The sequence below is a fragment of the Cryptotermes secundus genome, unplaced genomic scaffold (genome assembly GCF_002891405.2).
Source record: "Cryptotermes secundus unplaced genomic scaffold, Csec_1.0 scaffold443, whole genome shotgun sequence".
Taxonomy (NCBI): domain Eukaryota; kingdom Metazoa; phylum Arthropoda; class Insecta; order Blattodea; family Kalotermitidae; genus Cryptotermes; species Cryptotermes secundus.
This window is the reverse complement of record NW_019731576.1, coordinates 111,941-132,833: the sequence shown is the minus strand read 5'-3', so window position 1 is coordinate 132,833 and position 20,893 is coordinate 111,941. Positions and strand designations below refer to the sequence as shown.

The 20,893-nt window shown below is 37.4% G+C and overlaps 2 protein-coding genes across 4 annotated transcripts in view; one reads left to right on the top strand and one right to left on the bottom strand.

Annotated features, from left to right (window-relative positions):
* Positions 1 to 711: 711 nt before the first annotated feature.
* Positions 712 to 16,144, bottom strand: LOC111867132 (phosphatidylinositol N-acetylglucosaminyltransferase subunit Q). Its single transcript, XM_023856671.2, has 6 exons — positions 15,213 to 16,144; positions 13,235 to 13,370; positions 9,415 to 9,559; positions 7,097 to 7,289; positions 3,560 to 3,674; positions 712 to 1,178 (listed from the first exon to the last, which is right to left on the bottom strand). The coding sequence occupies exons 1-6, from the start codon at positions 15,999 to 16,001 to the stop codon at positions 997 to 999; spliced, it is 1,560 nt and encodes a 519-aa protein (XP_023712439.1). The 5' UTR covers positions 16,002 to 16,144; the 3' UTR covers positions 712 to 996.
* Positions 16,145 to 16,245: 101 nt separating this feature from the next.
* LOC111867131 (thioredoxin domain-containing protein 11) overlaps positions 16,246 to 20,893 on the top strand; it is a 30,173-nt gene continuing 25,525 nt past the window's right edge. For 2 of the 3 annotated variants that reach the window (XM_023856668.2, XM_023856667.2), the window contains exons 1-3: positions 16,246 to 16,615; positions 16,746 to 16,956; positions 18,843 to 19,073. In XM_023856668.2, the coding sequence (XP_023712436.1) occupies positions 16,455 to 16,615; positions 16,746 to 16,956; positions 18,843 to 19,073 (603 nt within the window). In that variant the 5' untranslated portion in view covers positions 16,246 to 16,454. The remainder of the gene's footprint in view (positions 16,616 to 16,745; positions 16,957 to 18,842; positions 19,074 to 20,893) is intronic. The other variant, XM_023856669.2, reaches the window with a different exon arrangement.

Genomic DNA, 20,893 nt, shown 5'->3' with positions numbered 1-20,893 from the left:
TCCCTGGGCATGAGAAAAATTGCATCACGATGGGTTCCACATGATTTGACGGAAATGCAGAAATGGCTACGATACAATGCTGCTCATAACCACTTGGAGCGCTATGAGCATGAAAGAGAGGCTTTCATACGCCGTATCATTACACTGGATGAGACATGGGCCAAATCGTATGAGCTACAAATGAAACATCAATTGAATGAATGGTGTCATTACAGGTCACCATGAAAATCAAAAGTTTGTCAGAACCCCAGCAATGTGAAAGTTATGGTGATTCTTGTGTACTTCTGTGATGGTGTTATCCTAACGCATACCACTCCCCGACAACAGACTGTGAATGCGCAGTGTTACTGTTCATTTTTGGAACACAACCTGCAAACAGCTTTGAGAAAGAAGCGGCAACACTTTCTGCAGAACACACCCATCATTTTGCAGGACAGTGCTCAGCCACATGCAGCGCAAGCTGTGGCTGATCTGTTCGATCGATGAGGCTGGGAAGTGCTGTACCATCCACCATACTCCCCGGACTTAAGCCCTTGTGACTTCGACTTGATTCCTAAGATGAAAGAACCACTGCGTGGCATTTGCTTCACAACTGTTCCAGAGATTCTTCAGGCAGTAGACTGCTCCAATCGAACTATCAACACAACAGGCGCTGCTAAAGGTATCCTACAACATATACAATGCTGGTAACTACACTGAAGGACAGTAAAACTTCAAAACATGCATCTATTTTGTATCAGTTGTAAATAAATAGTTGCCACTATTAAAGTTCCAACCCTCGTATATACATACTCTGGAGTAAGAGGGATAAATTAACTGGCATATTAGTGTCATAAAATAGTACAAGGGAAGATTAAAACAATCTGTTTCACTGTGTACTGTTAGTGTAGGAGGTTTTCATTTGGATGAGGGTATTAGCTGAGACAGGAGAAAAGAAAGTGTACAAAATTTGAATGTGGAATCTCAAGATTTTATTAATGAGTGGTTACAGTAATATTATATAAGTCTGCCTGATACCAGATTCCCTAAGAGGTTCCCCCACTTCACTCTGGGTGGTGGATGTACTGTCTCAGGCATGCAGTACTGGACAGTTCTCCACAAGGAGCCACACACTGGTTGGACAGACAGGAACAGTGATCCCTGTGTTTCTCTGAAACGCACCATTAAGTGCACTGTACCTGGGGACAGCAAGAATGTCACATAATCAAGGTCTCATTTGCTTGTGATCTTTTGGGTAAAAGGGCCAAATATATCAGAATGTTACAGACACACACAATTATTCTCTAATATTATTTTTCAGGTACTGAGTGTGGTTTAGTATAATGTGGTGTATCTACTACTGACAAAGTTCAAATTGAAAACTGTAGTAATATTTATATCTCTGGAATTCAAAACAAAAAATATTACAGTAACACAACAACACATTTTTTTCACATACAACTCTTATGTTATTAATAACGCAGAACACGTCTCAAAAGAAAAGCAGTTTTCAGAATTTTCAGTTGTAATAAACTATGACACTGTATATCATGAGAGCTTCAATGTGTGAATAAAATTCCTTCTATAATGAGTCTGTAATATGGATAAATAGATATTGGGTTTTAATGTGCTAAAAACTGACAAAATATACTACAACATGAGACATGTACATACATGATTCACACTTCCTCATCTCTTCCCAAGTTCTAATCTTCACCCTTTTTGCTGGCTATAATTTCCCATGAAGTATGTCAGTGTACTTTCTGGAGTAAGTTTGCTGTGTTTCTCTGTCAGAATAAGTTTATATGTGCAGAAGGACTCACATACATGACAGAACAGTATTTGTACACAGCTGCAAGATCTGGCAGCATTTCTCCTTGGAGCTCCAAGCCCTCTCTCCCTGTGATCATTTCTTTACAGCAATGACAGCCCTGTATCCTGGATTTCTTTGCAGATGACAAAATTTTATGCACACTGTGGGCATAATATTCTACTCACCTCCATCTAAGGCCAAGATCAAGATTTGTGGAGATATACCTACACTCTCATGTGTCTTCATGGCTTGGCGCTTAATTATTTAATTGCGGGGACAACTTTACTTTTAACTTTACTATGGCTGTATTCTACAGGGATAGACTATTATTACATACTGAAATGCTGAAGAAGGTGTTCAAGAATATAAAATGTCACCGATCTAGTGTTATTGTAATGTATAGTAGTTAAAGGAGATATATATTTAAACGACACCTGAAGTATGTAGTTCAGGCATGTAGAAACTATCAGACACACAGTGTATAAATGAGACGTCATGATGAAAAAAGAATAAATGGATTACTCTGATCTCTTACCAAAAGACTGTTCATTTATTCTTCCTCAGGTGTTTCCACTTTATGTGGCTCATCTTCTTAAATTTATTTCTGTGTTCTTTCTTTTGTGTGACACGTTTTCTCCCTCTTACTCTTGGTCTTTCTGTTGGACATTTTTCTTTTATTTTCATGTCCAAAACCTCTGAAACCTAATTTTCATTCACTCTTAAAATTTCGTATAATATTAATTACTTTGGATCAGGTCATTATCTTCCAATATAGTTGGAATATATTGTGGTGTGTATACCCGTTGCTGGGGGCATGCAGTAGCATAGTGGTTAATGCACTATGCTGCAAGCCGGAAGGTTGCGGGTTCAAGTCTCGATGAGGTCATTGGATTTTTTTTCAATTGACCTAATCCTTCCAGCTGCACTATGGCCCTGGGGTTCACTCAGCCTCTAACAGAAATGAGTAAATGATTTTCCTGGGGAGTAAAGCGCGTCCGGCGCGTAAGGCTGACAACCTTACTGCCATCTTTGAGCCGACTGTCTAGATAATGTGGGACCCTCAACGTCTCACAATCCTATGGGCCTTCACGGCCTGGTACAGGGATAGCTTTACTTTACTTACTTTTATACCCGTTGCTAGACAACACCCACAACACGTGCGGCCAACAGTATGGGAGTAGTGTTTTCTTTATCTGCGGATGGGCTGTCGCTATGCAACAGCCACACCATGACATCACACAACAGTATGTGGCTGTTGTGTGACATGTTTCCTATGCGATGGGCTGCAATGATGTCAGTGACTGTTGGTCGCGACGTTTTCATGCTGTCTGATTCAAAGCTACATGATGAGGGCCAGACCGAATGAAAACGAGTAGGGGAACGAGTGGTGGAAGCAAGTGAAGTGGAATCAGGAATACAGGAGGTTGCCCTGTGAGGATGTCAAAGTGACTCCAAGACTTTACAGTGCATGGTATTAGGAGTGTGTATTTCAACGAGACTTGTATAGCTCCCTTGTTATAAATACGTGAATACTACTGAAGACAAAGCAAAGAGATTAGTGTGTAGTGAGTGTAAGATGTGTAAATCAGTAACAGTGTTATAAGTAATTGTAGTTACGACATGTAAGTGGTTAATAAACACAATTACCAATCCGAACGGCGTCTTCAGTAGCCAATCACGCTACAATATTGTTACATAACCTACCACTACTCTCAAGAGTGTAATAAAATAGATAAGCAGTAATACTGACAACCACTTGATACCTACTGCTGATGGTTGCAGACTGCAGGATCCAAAGTATGCTGACATATAAAGGAAGACACTGCAGAATGTAGCGCACACGTGTAAGGAGACCTCCAAGACCAACCACCACCAGACGGAGCTGCACGCAAAAATATTCAAGATATATTTATATTTCAAGCACCCATATTTATCTCATATTACTTTTCTAAAGAACATTTTAAGCCAAATTAACCTACCCTTAAAAAGCTCATGCATATGTGATTTTTTTTTGTTATATTATCTGTGTTATCTATGTAAGTTCTATTGCATTAATGTTAAACGTTAAAATGTCACTGAACTTAAAATGTTAAAACGTCAAAAAAGTTTTCTGAGATTTCACACTACTGATATGCTTAAGTCTTTGAAATTCACAGTTATTTGGTTTCACTTAGATAGACAGTCTTTGTATCATGGTGTGTATTATCCCTTGAATTGTCTGTGTGTTGCCATGAAGTCAACTGTGGTTAGTCCAGTTCTTATTTTCACTTTGTTATCTTGTATGCGGCAGATTTCCTATCCCATGATGTGTTCACTCTTCTTATTTTATGCAGTATATTTCATCACTGTGAGTCTGAAACATGGGTTTTTGTGGCTGATGACTCATTACTTTGTTTTCTAATCTTTGTTCATGTTTTATTGGTAAATAGTAGTGTGAAGCTGACACACAAAGGAATTACCAGATAGCATATGTACCACAAATAATGAAGCATGATATCCCACTACTATATACCTACATACAATGTAAAGAAGACTGTCCACCCCATCACAGACCTACAAATCATAGATATCATCAAAAACGCAGAAGTGTATCTGTTTGACATAAGAAATATGCAGACCAACATTCCAACAAAAGTCACAAATATAAAATGAAATTAATGAAAATAAACTGTCTAATCTAATGATTATGCAGGACATAATGTAAATGTAAAGGTAAAGTTGTCCCTGTGCTTAACTAATTAAGCACTACACCATGAAGGTGTATGGTGGAGTGGATGTATATATCCACATTTTCTTGACCTAGACACTAGCTGGAGGCGAGTGGTCACCTTCACGCTCCTGCTGCTTTACCCCCAGGGAAAGAGCCCCCAATATGCATTGGATAGGAGGTTGGGTGGACCCCAGAGCCGGTCTAGATGACATGGAGAAAAAATCTTGACCCTACTGGGACTCAAACGCTGACTCCTTGGTTGAGCAGCCCGTAACCAGTCGCTATACCAACTACACTATCCCAGCACAGAACAAAATAATATACACTAATATTACAAAACTACTTCCATTTTGATAAAGACTACTGCAGACAACAAAAAGGATTAGTTACAGAAACCCCATCCCTCACATTTCTAGCTGAAATATTTGTGAAATACCTGAAACACAATAATATATATTGAATTCTTCTAAAACAGAATAATAGCATACTTTGGATATGCAGGTGATACGTGGTAAACAGCAAAACATTCACTGCTATAAACCATGCACTAAACAAATTTAACAATATACAGCCTAACCTAAGGTTCATTATAGGAATGAAAGAAACAACATATACCATAAATCCACGGCAAACATTACCAAAATACACAACTAATACCCCCCACACCACCAAATAAACACAAAATGGCAGCAATAAACTACACAATTAACAGAATACACATCTATTCCATGGGATAAAACATCAGCACTACAGAAATAAACACAGACTATGCAACAAAATAAAACAATAATAATATACAATACAATAAAAACAATAACACACGAATCATGAAAGTATTCAAAGATACTAACATAAGAAGAGCTTCCAGAACCTCTAACTCCATACATTAACAGCAATATGGATCACAATACAGAAACAACAAGTATGACAGTAATGATATTTACAGACTGAAATGTCTTAACTGTTTATTACAATATATAGGTCAAACATGGTGATCCTTCCAACAAAGATATACATAACACACATAGGCATTGTGACATAACAAAGCTACACCTATATTTTCACAACATATATTAAATGGACATACATATGGGAATACAAATAACACAATGGAAATAAACTGGATATCCAAAAAAAGGCACACTTCTAAGTAGTATTATAAAATATTTACTGCACCTATATAAAAAACAAAACAACAGACAACAACGGCATACACAAATATTACACTAATAATGATGCAGACTACACCATCAATTCCACAGTTACTTCACTAAACTACCAGGAGAGAGCAGAACATCAACCAGTATACAATACAGAACTACTTATACACTAGCCACAGTTTCAGTTTCACACAGATCACTCATCGAAGACCCTCAGTAAGTGAGGTAAAAACACACTACTCTTTACCAACATAAAAACCAAACATTAGGTAAGCAATTAATCAGATATTAACCACAATAATCAATTTTTAAGATTCACAATGATGATACATATACTGCACAAAATCAGAACGATGAAAACATAATGGGATTGCAAACCCACCACATACAAGATAATGCGGTGGAAATAAGAACTGAACCAACCATAGTCCACATCATGACCACATAGAGAAAAGACAATTCAAGAGGTAATACACACTGCACCATACATACAATATTTGAGGATGCAACATGATCTTAGGCCTACTGTAGCAACACTGTCCATCTCCAGCCTGTGCCCAAACTGAAGTGAAAATTGAGAAACCTGACAAATTTTAGCCATTTCAACTGTGTTAAAACTTGGATAAATTTTGCACATTTAAAAAAATTTAAAGTTTAATAGCATTTTAACATTTAACTTCAATGCAACAAAATCAACAGTCACTAAAGATAATATAAGTAAAAGCTCACACATAGACTTAAGCCAAAAATGTAAACACTGGCCAATGTAGCAGCCGTATGATAATTTATGTAAGCAGCTCAACAGACCAAAACATGTCATATCATAAAGAAGGTGTGTACAATTACTGCAATTGTACACATTTGTGTTGATGGAACCTCATACACTAGTGAGTACCAGATGCTATGTATGAGAAAATTTCTTGATCCAAATAACACTGTCCTATTTTTCATTATTTTCATATCACCATGAGAACATCTTCAAAGAGAATATACTCTCATATCCATATTAACTGTTTTAAAACTTACTGCTGGGTACACAATTAGATGTTAGGAAACAATAACATGAGTAAAGAACAGGCATTCTTCCTAATTTTATATGTTCTCATATTAGGGTTGAATTGCACTAAATGAAGCTTAAGAACAGAGGCTGCAATGATGTGAAATGATCTGTGCACCTCAGGATAGGATGCAATGATGGGCTTTAATGTGGAAGTGCTGATTCTTCAGGTTCCCTATAAAAAGTGAATAATAAATGTCAAGTTTTCTCACACTAGCTCTCAATGATGACTACATTTCACTCATTAACAGATAATGCACTCCAACTTATAACACGCAGCCCATATGTCCACCCGTGTGTATAGGTACTTCTGTTTTTCTTGAAATAAGCAAAAGATATATGAACGTCTGTGTTTATTATCACAAAAATGCACATACCGTTGTGAACACAATGTAATACATGAATGTCGTTGGGAGCAAGAAGAGGAGTATAGTAAATGCCAGGGTTCCCACAAAGAGCTGGTCAGGCGAATACTGACATGAATCAACCCGTCCTCGCAGGGGGTTGTGTTTCTGTCCCAGAAACAATCGCCACAGTGCTACCAAGCCTGACACTTGCAAACTGTACAATCTGAAATTGTTACATGATATTAGAATCAAATTACAAATATGTTAATAGATAAAATTAAAAATTCATATCTTCAAATAGTGATAATACATGTAGGATCTGAGGTTCTCACAGTGATGGTTTAATTATGAAGAGTTCCATCTTCCAGGATGTACACCATGTAACCCACTGAAAGTCAACTGATGTTTCAGATGAACATGAAGCAGGAAGCAAACTTTTTGCCTGCATCATACTTGTCTCTTGCTTGACTTTCTCTTCAACCCTGAAGATGAAGCTGACAAGTTCCTCTGATATGATGGTTACTGTGCCCCAGGTTATTAATGGGTATGATTTAACTTAATGATGGGTTGATTTTATGTTTAATTTATTATAAATTTATTATAAGTCTTGTAAATTGAAATACATTATGTGAACCACAGGTTGGCCAGCCAGAAACCAAGGTCGAGATCACCTTTAGACATAGCACATTCCTTAGGCATCTGGCTTCACGTGTATAGTGTACAGAAATTGTTGACAAATCGGGTGAATGACACAGAGGCAAGTCTTGCTTTCACATGACAGGTTATCAGCCAGTCTGAATTTTCTGATTTTAGGATTTTGAGTGAACAGAATTTTCATGATGTTGAATTTTTGGGGGTTTGGACAGGAGAAGCCGCTAGCACTCTGGCTTCAGGAGTTGCACAGAGCAGTCGTGTGGTACAGCCCGTGCAAAAAGAGTTTCGAGATGGCATGCCAGCCATCTTTATTCTGCTACTTGTCTGGTTGCGTGAGTATTTGCCCATGTTCGGTCTACTGATTATTTGTTAATATGTAATTTCTGGTTCACTGATTAGGATATGAAATTTGAATTGTACTGTGTAGGTTTAAAATAAATTGGTTAACAGATTTTAAGAACTAATGGCCATGAGTGCAATAGTCTTGTGTAAATTTTATGGCTGTATATATGTACTTGTTGATTTTATTATACTTGTTCGTGTTTTCACACACTGAGTGATTATTGGGGTATTCGTAATAGTTACATCACTGGGTGGAGTAGGAGCTATCCAAATATGTTTAAATGGTTGCAGTTAGGTGGGATATTCTAAATTTTGATGGCTGTGTGGGCTGTAATAAGAATTTGGGTGACATAATTGTGCCCCATAACAAAATTGGTGACAGCACTGGAATCAGAATAAGAAATTTGGGTGCTTCATCCCCACTTTCATAATAATAAACTGGCCACAAGGCGTGCGCCACAATATGGTTAACTTTCAACAGACTACACAGCATTACATCCGTGAAGACAGAATTCTTCAGTGATAAGGTAAAGGTAAAGTTGTCCTTGTGCTTAACTAATTAAGCACTATGCCATGAAGGCGTATGGGGGAGTGGATGTATAGATCCACATTTTCTTGACCTCGGCATTAGATGGAGGTGAGTGGTCAGCTTCACACCCCAACCACTTTACCCCCAGGGAAAGAGCCCCAGTACCCACTGGACAGGAGGCTGGGTGGGCTCCAGAGCCGGTCTGGACGACATGGAGAAGAGAAAATTCTTGACCCTACTGGGACTCGAACTCCGACCCCTCGGTTGTCCAGCTGGTAGCCAGTCGCTCTACCAACTATGCTATCCTGGCTCACTCTTCAGTGATAATGCATGTTATTAAAAAAACATGTTATAGCTTATAGCAGAATGACAGAAAATGGCCATGTGCTTCATGATCATGTGAACCTGAAGCCAGTAAAGTAATGTAAGCATATTTTCCTGGAAACTGATACACAGCCCCTTTCAAACTAGGCTTTCACTCTGTGGAAGCTAAATGCCAAAAAACCCAGTTTATTTCATGGAATTGCATGTTCCCTTACGATGTTGTGATAATTATGTCTACCTGTCTTGACAGAGTGCAGTTTATTTTCATTTACACAGCCAATATTGGAACATTAAATTAACCAGTATGAAAATTTGGTACAACATGGGAGTTCAAAGAGATTTCCTTTATATAAAACATTTTCAGAAGTACTTTTCAATATGAAATATACACAAAAATAGTAGCATTTATGTTTTTCTTAATTTGTACAAAATGTGTTAACAAATTTCCTGAACTGTTCTACTGCTTTACTTGTTGATGAACTTGAAGTGTCTCACAAACCTGGCAGCATACACATAGATGCAGTAGATGTGCAAGCTGACTAATGCAAGAAGATCTGCAAGGATAGATGCTTGGAATGTGAGTCCAAGTCGGCCAAGACAAAGAAATATGTAGAATGTTACCTCTAGTAATGGTTTGGCAACCACTGCAAAAAAAAAGATAATTAAGTACAAGAGATGACATAAATTATATCATTCTGAATTATCTGAATGGGCAAACAAAACTGTTTCTCACCCTAAAGGAAGAACAAAGGTTTTAGGCACAGCTCCAGAAATATGCTTGTTCACTCACTATGGGCAAATTTAATGAAACTAGCGGCAAGTACAATATAGCCTTGAACTGAATGACGAACATGAACAAATCTAACATGCAATCAGTTTCTGTAATGTGCATAATGAAGAAAGAATATAAAAAATAATACTTTAATTCCCTAAGCTTATATTTAACATTAAGTCTCTAAATATCTGTTTTATCCATTCATTCATCTGCATGGTGGGTTGTATCATTCAAGAAAGTAAAAGTACAAGACATTCCTTTACAGGGAAGGGGTGTCATAACAACTTTTGGGAGAGAACAGTTCCAGCTATCATGCCACAAAAATATGCTGAACAGCCATAAAAGACATTGGGAGGTCCCTGCCAGCATACCTCTGCATTCTAAACCGGTGCACTGTGAGTGTTATTAATTACTGTAATAAAGGTAGCTCTGATGGTAACAGGCAGAATTCCATGGGGAGCAGAGATCAAGCAACAGGCAACACAGTAATCCTAATTGTGTGGTATTGTCATTTTAGTAGTTAGTAGTAACTAGTCAGATTATGCACAACATATCATTGAAGGTCCCGCTGCAAGGGCCTACCCATTATGCAAGTACTTAGGTTTGTATCACAGTGTATTTATCCAACCCCAAGGGTTAGGGTTGTACAAGGTTCTTGAGTGCACACATCCAACTAAATTATTTCTTTCCCTATTCCCATGCAACTTTACAGCACTGAAATGAAATCAGTGAAACAATATATATTTGTGGCTTCAGAGGCCACCTTTCAGAGGTGGTATTCCAGAGAGGCAGCCTGATCATTTTAAAAATGAAGAACTGGTATAGAAGTTGAAGGACTCTGCCAAGATTACTGTTGTCAATTTATAAAACAGGAGATAAATAAAACTGGCTGTAGCAGTTACTGAAAATTAGATTCTAGAGGGTTCTGATGATGGTGTATAACACTCAGAATTACTGGGTTTTTGGACTTTGTCCATCGTCTGGTATTCTAAAAAGATAACTGGATTGACGTTAGCTCTTTCTAAGGACTCCACCAGAGTAGGCGTCTCCCCACTCACCTGAGGACAGAAACAGATCCATCTTCCAAAACGTTGCATGTTCTACTTTTTTTAATACTGGATGAAGGACAAAGTCTGAAAACCGAGTACATGCGAAATTGTATCCAACATTCTTCTCTTGAGGGTAACTCCATATGCAGCTAATATTACTTATTGTTATTACTGTGAATTTCAAAGTAACGGATCAACTACTGATGACATTCTTCATTTGTAATATACTGAGAAAAATTGGGAGTACAATGGGACAATAAATCACTTCATTTATACATTATAAAACAGCCAAAGATTCAGTGAGGATAGTAGTATTTCACAACATTCCCAGTGACGTTGTTATGCCTATGAAACTAGTTAGGCTAATTAATATGTGTTTATACAGAAGTAGTTCTGGGGAGAACTAATTGCCTACTTTCCTTTGATCTGACAGACTACACAGAAAATGAATGAAGCAGGGGGAGACAGAGACACACTGACAGTAAGATCTCATATGGCTCCTTGATATGACACGACAGCACAGCAAAGTGATCTCATCAGCCTTCAATAATTGGGGGGGGGGGGATACGCAGACAGACAGCAAAGTTGTGTATTTAAGCATTCATTTTTATGTCCTTAGTCAGCAGAAAAGAAGAAAAAATGTTCTGAATGGTAGCAAGTATAACCCAGATTTCATCTGCTCTTAATAACCTCATGAATCCAATTTTGATCTGTTAGAGTTGTGCCCAAATATCTGAACTCACCCACTTCTTCAAAAGATCTTTATGTCAGAATTTTGCCCTGCATTCTGGTGACAAGACATCTACATACACATAGTTTTCTCTACATTTACTCATACTTCTACTCCAGCCTCCTTACTGGCATCAATTAGAACTTCTGTTTTTTTCTTTGTGGTATTTACGTCATATCCCAATCAGTTTACATCATAAGCAGGGATGAGAAGCTGATGCATTCCATTCAATTTCCGTTCAACCCAGTCTTTAGCCTCCTTGATGGTGTATTCTAAAGCAAGTGGAAAGGCAAGAGCAACAGCACATCTCCTTGTTTTAGACAATTCAGAATAGGAAATGTATCAGACAAGTGTTATCTATACAGACTTTCCTGTTTCATGTAATCATAGTTTAATAATACACTACAATACACGCAGTCACAAGGGAAGGACACAATATACACAAGAATATAGGAAGAGTACTCCCATAGGAGAGGACTGACGTAACTCGCGAATTTGAAGTGCGACATATAGATGATAAATCTTGAAAAGTTTTAATATATAAATTTTATTATTATACATGACAAATTTACATTTCAATCATTTTATAAAGGAGACATGATGGCATACAGTGCAATGGTTTGACGTAAATAAAACCACACCTGAAGATGGCACATTAGTACCAAAACATGTAGTGAAGAGAAAGGTGAAATTGCGTGCACTGTAAGATAGTTGGTACAAATACACATCATGAACGTGAAGCAGTGCAACAGGACGCTAAAATATAACATTATTAATAGTTTAATAAGCCATACTACTTTCATGGGTACCCAAACTCAATGAGAATACTGTACAATACTTCCCTTCTAACTGAAACACTGGCTTTCTTGAAGTCTATCAATAGCTGATGTACTGTCTTATTTTACTCCCACTTTTTCTCCAGTAACTGGCAAACACAAAAAAATCTAGTCAGTAGTTAATCTGTTATATGAAAACCTGTACTCATGATCCCCAATAATTTTTTCTATGTTTGGACTTAAACTTGAGAGAAGGATCCTTGATAATTAACTAGTCAGTTTCATTGCCCTTCTTGTAAATTGGTACAGTAATAGACTCTTGCATTGTTTAGACAATTCTTCCTCACTCCAAATAGAATTAATGAGGTTACTGATCTCAGACCATAACGTTTCACCTCCTACTTGAATTATTTCTGTCAGAATTTGACCACTACTTGGTGATTAAAACTTTTTCAACTTTGCAATAGCAGTTTCAACCTCAAAAGGAATAGGCTCAGGTAATAACGGCTCAGCTGTATGTTTTTCTATCTGCCTAATATCACTGTCCCTATGTACATTCAATAGCTGAGAGACATAATTCTTCCACCTATTCAAAATGCTATGGGAACCTGCAGGACCACCATTCTCATCCTTTACAAAATTAGTTCTAGGTTGATGACCCTGCTTAATTGCATTTATTCCTCTATATAAGTCCCTAATGTTCTTGTTCTCATTGTGTGTTGCAAGCTCATTAACACTAACCTCTGTGATTTCTCATTTCCTTTGATCTAATAGTTTTGAAAATTCTTCACTGAGACATGGGTTATGTTGCTTCAATTTGTAATAATCTAGACTCTCCTTGGCTGAAAGTTTGATATTGGTTGATATTGGTTTCCCAAGCTCTATCATACCACTTCATCATCTAAGTGTTCCAAAGCTGCATATCTGTTTTACTGTTCTTTACCCTATACCTCATTTAGTTTCTTGAGATGTTAAATTTGCAGTCTTACCTAGAAATGTCCACCAGAGATTAATGTGGTAAAGGAAGAACTGTCCCAACATATTATTAAATGCATAATTAAGTTTCAAACCAGCAGGAATACCCATCAACCACTGCAGTAATTCTCGCAGAGTCCTTACCACCACCTGCAAGTAATTAACTCTGAACACAAAACAACAATCAAACATTGAAACTAGTGCAATAGTTTTTATATCAAAGTCAACATTAGGTTTAATCATCTCAGCTGATACAAAGGAAAGTCAGCGGGGTACAAAGCACATAGGAAATAGTTTAAAGTGTTCTCTTTTGCATGGCATCCTAGATGTACTGATGGATAATCTTTTTATTCCTACTATATTCTAACGTTCCTAAACTCCAATTCATTATTATTATTATTATGCTTCCATCTTATTTGTGAAACCACTGTGAGGAAACATTTTTTTCTTCCACAGCAAGTTTTCATGAATTTAAGGTAAATTAAGATATGACCTGAGTTCTGACCCTCCACACAGAGGTACAGTAAGATGTCATTCAGGTGGATAAAACCTGTTCTACACCAACTCCAACATCGTAACACATTCAAGGAAGACACGTACAGGGTAGGAATGGACTCATTCACTTATATGGGAATCCTTTATTTCAGAACACTTGATTTTTGAGTTTTTGCTAAAATGAATCATGTTAATCTGTAACTGTTTTTCATTTAATGAACTTCATTTTCCCTGTAACCAATAACTTACGTTTGTAAGTTTTCTTTTGTGAAGGCAGAGATATTTATACACAGTACATGGGGAGGTGGAGACTAACAATAAATGTTAAAAACAGAAGTCTTCTCTGTAATGTTTGTGCATTGCATTTACCACAACTGCTGTACAACCATTCAGCTTCTAGCATGCCTGTAAATTAATTTCATTTATTGCTGTTGCTATAGCACCAGCATGCAATCTATATTTTTTTCCCTGAAGATGTTCAGCTGGGAGGCTTCATTCACATATTAATGAAGTCACACTGCCACGATGAATGAGGTATGAGAAAGTAAATTTGAATAAAATTAAAGCTTTATTTGGAACAGTAAATATCATAAGCAAGTAATAATGCTGTCCTTGTTTTAATACTTATTTACTACTAAAACATAATTCTGTATTTCAGCATCCTGTTGCAATTGTTCATATTAGCGTCCATTTGTCCATAATCTGTCTAAATTGCAACACTTTTTATTTTACACTTCAATACACTCTCTAATGCTACATGTTTCAGCCTCAAACAGCCATCTTCAGGTGTTTTTTACTGATATTCAATTAAGATTGTGTCGAAACTGCCACACTGTTTCACTGTTCTAATTCATTTTAAAGAACCACATGCTGTAGTCTTCTTTTTAATTAAAATGAGATAAAATTATTTTATACTTTATTAATTATTGTTTTATTTCACTCAGGGTGTCATCATTTCCAAATGACACCGAGTTGTTTTCAGCAAGTTCCAGTAAACTACATTTGAAGTACAGTCATAATTTATTAACACTTGGTTTCAAGTCCTGGAGTAACTGAATTTTTAACACCTTGTATTAGCAATAAAATCTCATAATTGTATATGTAAAAACTGTAAAGCTATCTCAGTAAAAGCACTGGGATCATGACAACAATGGGCCACACCTGTTTCTCCCAAATGGCAATTAATTCAGTGACTTTTACAACTGGAGCCACATCCTTCATTCAACTCAATATTCATCCTATCACGTGCAAAACATAACACATGTTTTGGTAAAATCTCATGTGAGTTATGATTACATTGCACAGAACTTATAATTGACAAAATTAGTGTGCAGGAAAGAAAATAACAGCCACTCACTCTTGTCAATGTCAGCAAGTCCTAAACACATCACTGGTAAGTATTTAAGTATGTTTTGTGTTTACAGAAAGTACTAATTAATTATATTCAGTAGAAGGAATGTCACATGTCACTTTTAGTGCATATTTATATATACGTACCTCTCCAGACTCAAGTAATAGTTGTGAGGGTGATGATGTAATTGTACTGAGCCAGTACAGTATAAGCATTCCACTGCATATGTCAACAATGACAGCAACAATGTAATTCCCAACTTTGACTGAAAGATTTTTCTTACAAGAGCATGACTGTAGAACCCAGATTATACTTTGAAGAAAAATTTGTAAATGTGATTCTAGTGTTGTATATTTCAATACAGGATGCACGAAAGTAATGAACCTCAGGAGAATATTAATTATACATAACAATAATTTGATTATTTGCTGTGAGACTAGACTTTTGCCTATTAGCGAACTGAATGTGCATACAGAAGAATCTTGGAATGATACCTCTGTGCTAAGTTTGCTAGCCAGCATTTTGAAATGATCTCCATACATTAAGCCACTATGATCCATACTTTGCAGTAACAATTCTGAAAGAATGAATTTTTGATGATCATATATAATGCAAATTGTCTGACATGGTTTGGACATATCTACAACATCTCCACCATTTAATACTTTATGCAATATGAATTCACAATCACATAATCCCAAGAGTACTGAGTCTAACTTCTCTCCAAAAGATACACTGCATGGTGCATCTTCTTTACAGTAATATCCAATAATTCTGCATTGTTCTACTTCTGAAATTCTACTTCGGCCTTCAGTCTTTCCAATAATGAAGTAGGCCTTCACACATTCTTCCTTACTTTCTTGTACGACCCCATACAAGGTCCCGGGTTCCTCGTTATATAGAGCACATGGAACAAATATTAACAATGTTTCCATGATACCGTAATTTGATGTAACACTGACTTCCTGAAAAGCAAACAATTCACAGGATGGAACTATTTCGTAACAAACCAAGACCACATAAACCAACCCATCCCCACCAGCTGATGGGTACCAATCACCACTTTGGCAACCGGGATGGACCGGGATCGATGTATGTTCTCTGGTCAAAGTTTCAGTAACACATGATCAAATGATCTCTGCCCATCTCTGCGATCTGTGCGGCGGACAACGTATGGCGACGTGGAGAAGTGTAGAATGGCAGCTGTCAGGTGATTGGGTTTGATTCGGATGGCGAGAGCAGACGTAAAAGACCATGGTTGAAAATATTGAGCAATCTGCTACAGAGTAAATTAAGATGGTTTGTAACTAGACTGCAGGAAATTTTTTTTAGATCTCTTGTCTTTCCGACTGTCGTCGTTGTTGATAACAAACTTATGACGTGGAGTGATGTCTGTGGTTATGCCAGTGACTGTAGAAGAACGAGATGTTGACCGAGGTAGATGTGACTCGAAAGAAACGTTTTTTAACTCAAATATGTATTTTTATGGCCGGGAAATATGCTTCATTCTGGCATTATTAATTACTTCGTATGCAGCGTTACAGAATGCGTAAGTCACCACGACATGTTCAAATACCTGTCATGTTCTTTAAAATGCATTTCTTGATTAACAGTGTAAGGTCATTAAGCACAGCCTGTTTAGATTGTAGCTGTAGTAGTTTGTTTTGCTTTCTTTTCAGGCCTCCAAAGATTTCAAAAAGTCCGTCGCCCATACCGTTCTTTCCAAGAACATCTTTGGTTGCAGACTTTTACCATGGACAGCTCGGCCCAGCATTTGAACGAGTGGCCGAGTCCGATGTTTCATTTCTCATGTACTATGCTCCATGGGATGCAGAAAGTCAAGCAACAAGAATGCAGTTTAAAATTGTAGCCCAGTATTACTACAAACAGGTTTGTTTAATTGTATAAATTGAAATACTCTGGGGTTGAAGCATGTATCTCAAATTGTCTCTTTCGCTGTAGTATTATTATTAGCTAGGTCAGTTGATTCTGAATCAATAAAGCATGGATTTTATGATAAGTAGTTTGTCATCAAGGCTGTGTATCATAACCAAATGATCCCCCACCCCTCTCTTTTGCATAATTCTTTGGTGTTTTGTTTGTGAGAGTGTTATTCTATATTAATGTTCTGGGTTGTGGTTTCAGTTATTTTTTTATGTAGCCTTATTTTTGATAATCTTTTGTTTGTAATACTTCCTGGAATTATTACTCATTTTAATTATGATATATTGATATATTTGGTTGTGTTCAGAGTTTGATTCATGACAGTGTACTTGTGTCTTCACCACCTTGTCCAGAATAACACTGAGACCCAAAGAAATATATATTATTCAGGAGATGTGTCATTATTTGGAAGTATTTTAATCAGTTCTTGTAAATTTAAAAATACTTCTCTCTCTTTCCATCTGAATCTTAATTTTTCCAGTTATTGCACAAGTATTATTGTTGAGCAAGGTAAGGTCAAGTTTCCCCTGTGTTTAAATAATTAAGCGTTATGCCATGAAGATGTGTGGGGGAATGGTTTTATAGATCCACATTTTCTTGACCTTGGCACTAACTGGAAGTGAGTGGTCAGTTTCATGCTCCAGCCACTTTACCTCTGGGGAAAGAGTCCCTCGCACCCATTGGATAGGGGGCTGGGTGGGACCCAGAGCTGGTCTCAATGGCGTGGAGAAGAGAAAGTTCTTGACCCTACCTCTCGGTCATCCAGCCTGTAGCTAGTCAGTATACCAACTCTACTATCCTGCTGAGTGCATGATTGTAATTGGATTTATTATTTCAGATCCCATCTGCAGACCATTCTATTCAGGAATATCAAAATCACTGTGTCATTTTCTAATTTTATCTTCTCGTAAATTTCTACTATCATCCATATTAATCTTACTGCACAAGTTTTCAGTATGAGGTTCTCCATCATCCTCAGCCATTTTGCTTCCAACTAACTTGCCCACACAGTGATATGCATAATCTTGTTATTTCTGTGAAAACATTTGTCAGATATACTAGTGGAGCATGACTTTTACAGATATGTTGGCCAAATCCTGAGGCATGAAAATTTTGGCAGTTTAGTGTAGGCATTATACAAAGCAGCTGTGAAAATCTGAAAGAAAATTAGTGTAGTTATGGAATAAAAGAGAAATAAAATGTAAACCAAGAAGTAGTTAGTGGCTACAGAGCTGACTAATTTTTTTATTACACCATTTACTTCAGTTCATGCGAGTTAGCATGTTAGCGAGAATATCTGCCTCAAAGTAACAGAAGTTTGGACAGTTTTCTGAGTCAGTTCATGCGAGTTAGCATGTTAAAATTTTGCATGCACTCTAAAATGGTCCCTGTTGCCCACTGGTAAACCATGAGGAACTGGCAAAGAAGCCTGTGATGAGCTCTCTAAAGGTGGCAGATGATGCATCATGTAAGAACTTATCTTGCTAGTATGTGCAGTACCAATAAACTGTGAAAGTAACATTTTTGAAGTGTTAGCCAGGTTAACGTGATTAATGTGAATGCTGCACAACTGTTCACATGACAGTAGGTGTATGGTAAGTACTTGCCACACAAAACCACCATTGTGGTGTATGATTGACATCTAGCACAAATGTGGAGAACAGTTTGTACCAGTCTGATTTTGACATCTTACACTGAAAGAATTATGTACGTTAGCCATATGTTGTCAACTAGAAAGGATTAATGTATGAACAAGTTTTTAAATATTAATTTTTATAAGTAATTTCTGTTCAATAACTTCCTCATCTGTGTGGCAACCCACTGTGTTTCAGGTGTATTTTGCAGCCATAAACTGCTGGCAGCCTCACAGTGAGTGTCGCCAACAGTTCTCTAGAGTGCAGCAGTTTCCAGTGCTAATTGTGTACACACAACAAAATAAGGGAATCCAGTATAAGGGAATCAGGGAAGCAGCTCATATGATTCGTTTCCTGGAGTATGTGCTGCGTCCTATTGAACGGATCACCAGGCCTGCTGATGTTCTCAGACTCATGAGTGTATATGATGTTAGTACTTACATCTGTCCTTTCCACTAAAAGAGTGAAGAACTGTTGAAGCTAAACAGGAACCAGCTACGATGGGTGGTAGGACTACTTACAGGACGCTGTCACCTCAAAGGACACCTGTTCAAACTGGGACTAAGTGATAGTCCCACTTGTGAGAGGTGTCAGACAAAACGAAACAACCACACACACATCCTGTGTGAATGTGAGGCTTTAGCTTATTTAAGACTACGTCACTTGGGTCAATACTTTATGGAACCAAGTGACTATTTTGACGTCCCCACGTCCAAAATCCTGTGCTTCATCTGAAGTGTGGGGTTGCTGAGGGAATAATTAAAAAAGGGGAACCACAATAGACCTCTGAGGTCGCGGTGCAAGGGCCGAGAAGGCCTACCCCTCATACATGCATTCATTCATACATCTGTCCATTATCTAAGAAGGAAAGGATGTTCTCCATTTTGCAGTACACAGATATTCCCTGGTTTATGCTTTGAAATTTTATGTCTGTGCCTTGAATTGTGATGCACATTTATTGCAAAGTCAAATCTGTGAACGCAGCTAGTGAACAGTAGAGATATCAGATCACACAGTGTTGCTTCTTTTATTTCAATGAATTTACATCATATTGAACTGTGCTTCAGTAAAAGCTTTACATGTGCATATAGAATGCATACAGAATTTGTTTGGGGAGCCTGAAGGAGAGAGACTGGTCAGAAGACACAAGTTTAAATGGATGAAAAATACAATTAATCTGAAATAAATAGGGTATGATGATGTGGATTGGATTCATCTAGCTTGCAATAGAGTCTGGTGGCAGGCTCTTGTGAACATGCTAATGAATCTTCTAGGTCCATTTCTTCACTAGCTAAGCAACTGCTGGCTTCTCAAGAACTTTTCTCCATGTATTGTTTATGTATCATGTCTGTATATTGTTTTGAAGAAATATGACAAAATGTGTTTTGAGCTTTGTGTTAAATAGATGTTAAAAATGATAGTGTGGACCAAAGTGAAGTTCTCTCCACAAGTTTTAGTGTAGACCTTGCATACTAATAGATCTGAGGTTCTCTCACAGTGTGAGTGAAGAGTATGGTCTTCTAGGTTGTAATGCTATGTGATTTGTAAATAGCCTGATGTTTTGGAGGAACATACCAACTGAGTCTTCTTGCTTTCCTAATTCTTTGACACTGATGATGGAGGTGATTCTTCCCTCTGAAATGTCAGGCTGTATCTGAAGTACCTGGTATTACAGTCCAGAAGACTGTCCCCCCCCCCCTTATATGAATCTCTCTGTGAGATGGAAGATGAGGATGGACAGATGTATCATGATTATGAAGTTATTCCACATACTGAGTGGAAAGGCTCAATATTATGCCAGAAAAGTAAAATTAAGCAAAATGTGGCACATATAATGGAATTTCACTATAAAAAATGATGCACGAGGTATATTTCAAAAGTTTCTTATATTACATCACCAACACATAAGGGTTTGCATGAAAGATTTCATCTTAGATGTGAAATCCACTTAGGAGGTGGTTGTGTATGTTCACGTAATGCTAAGGCATGGACCTGAAAAGAGTGTTAGTGAGGCGAGCATATGGATATGAAGACAGTGGCCGAGATTTACATGTTGGGAAGAATGCCATGTGAGCATCTGAACTTATTAAAGTAATGCCATGCAGGACAGCACATTGTATGCCACCAGCAGTCAGGTAGCAGTAACTGCAAGTGATATGGCACATGTAGGGCTCAAATTTGCTGGTAGCATTTAATATGTGACAGTTAAACCAGAAGTGCAAATCTTGACGTCAGGTGTATCATATGTC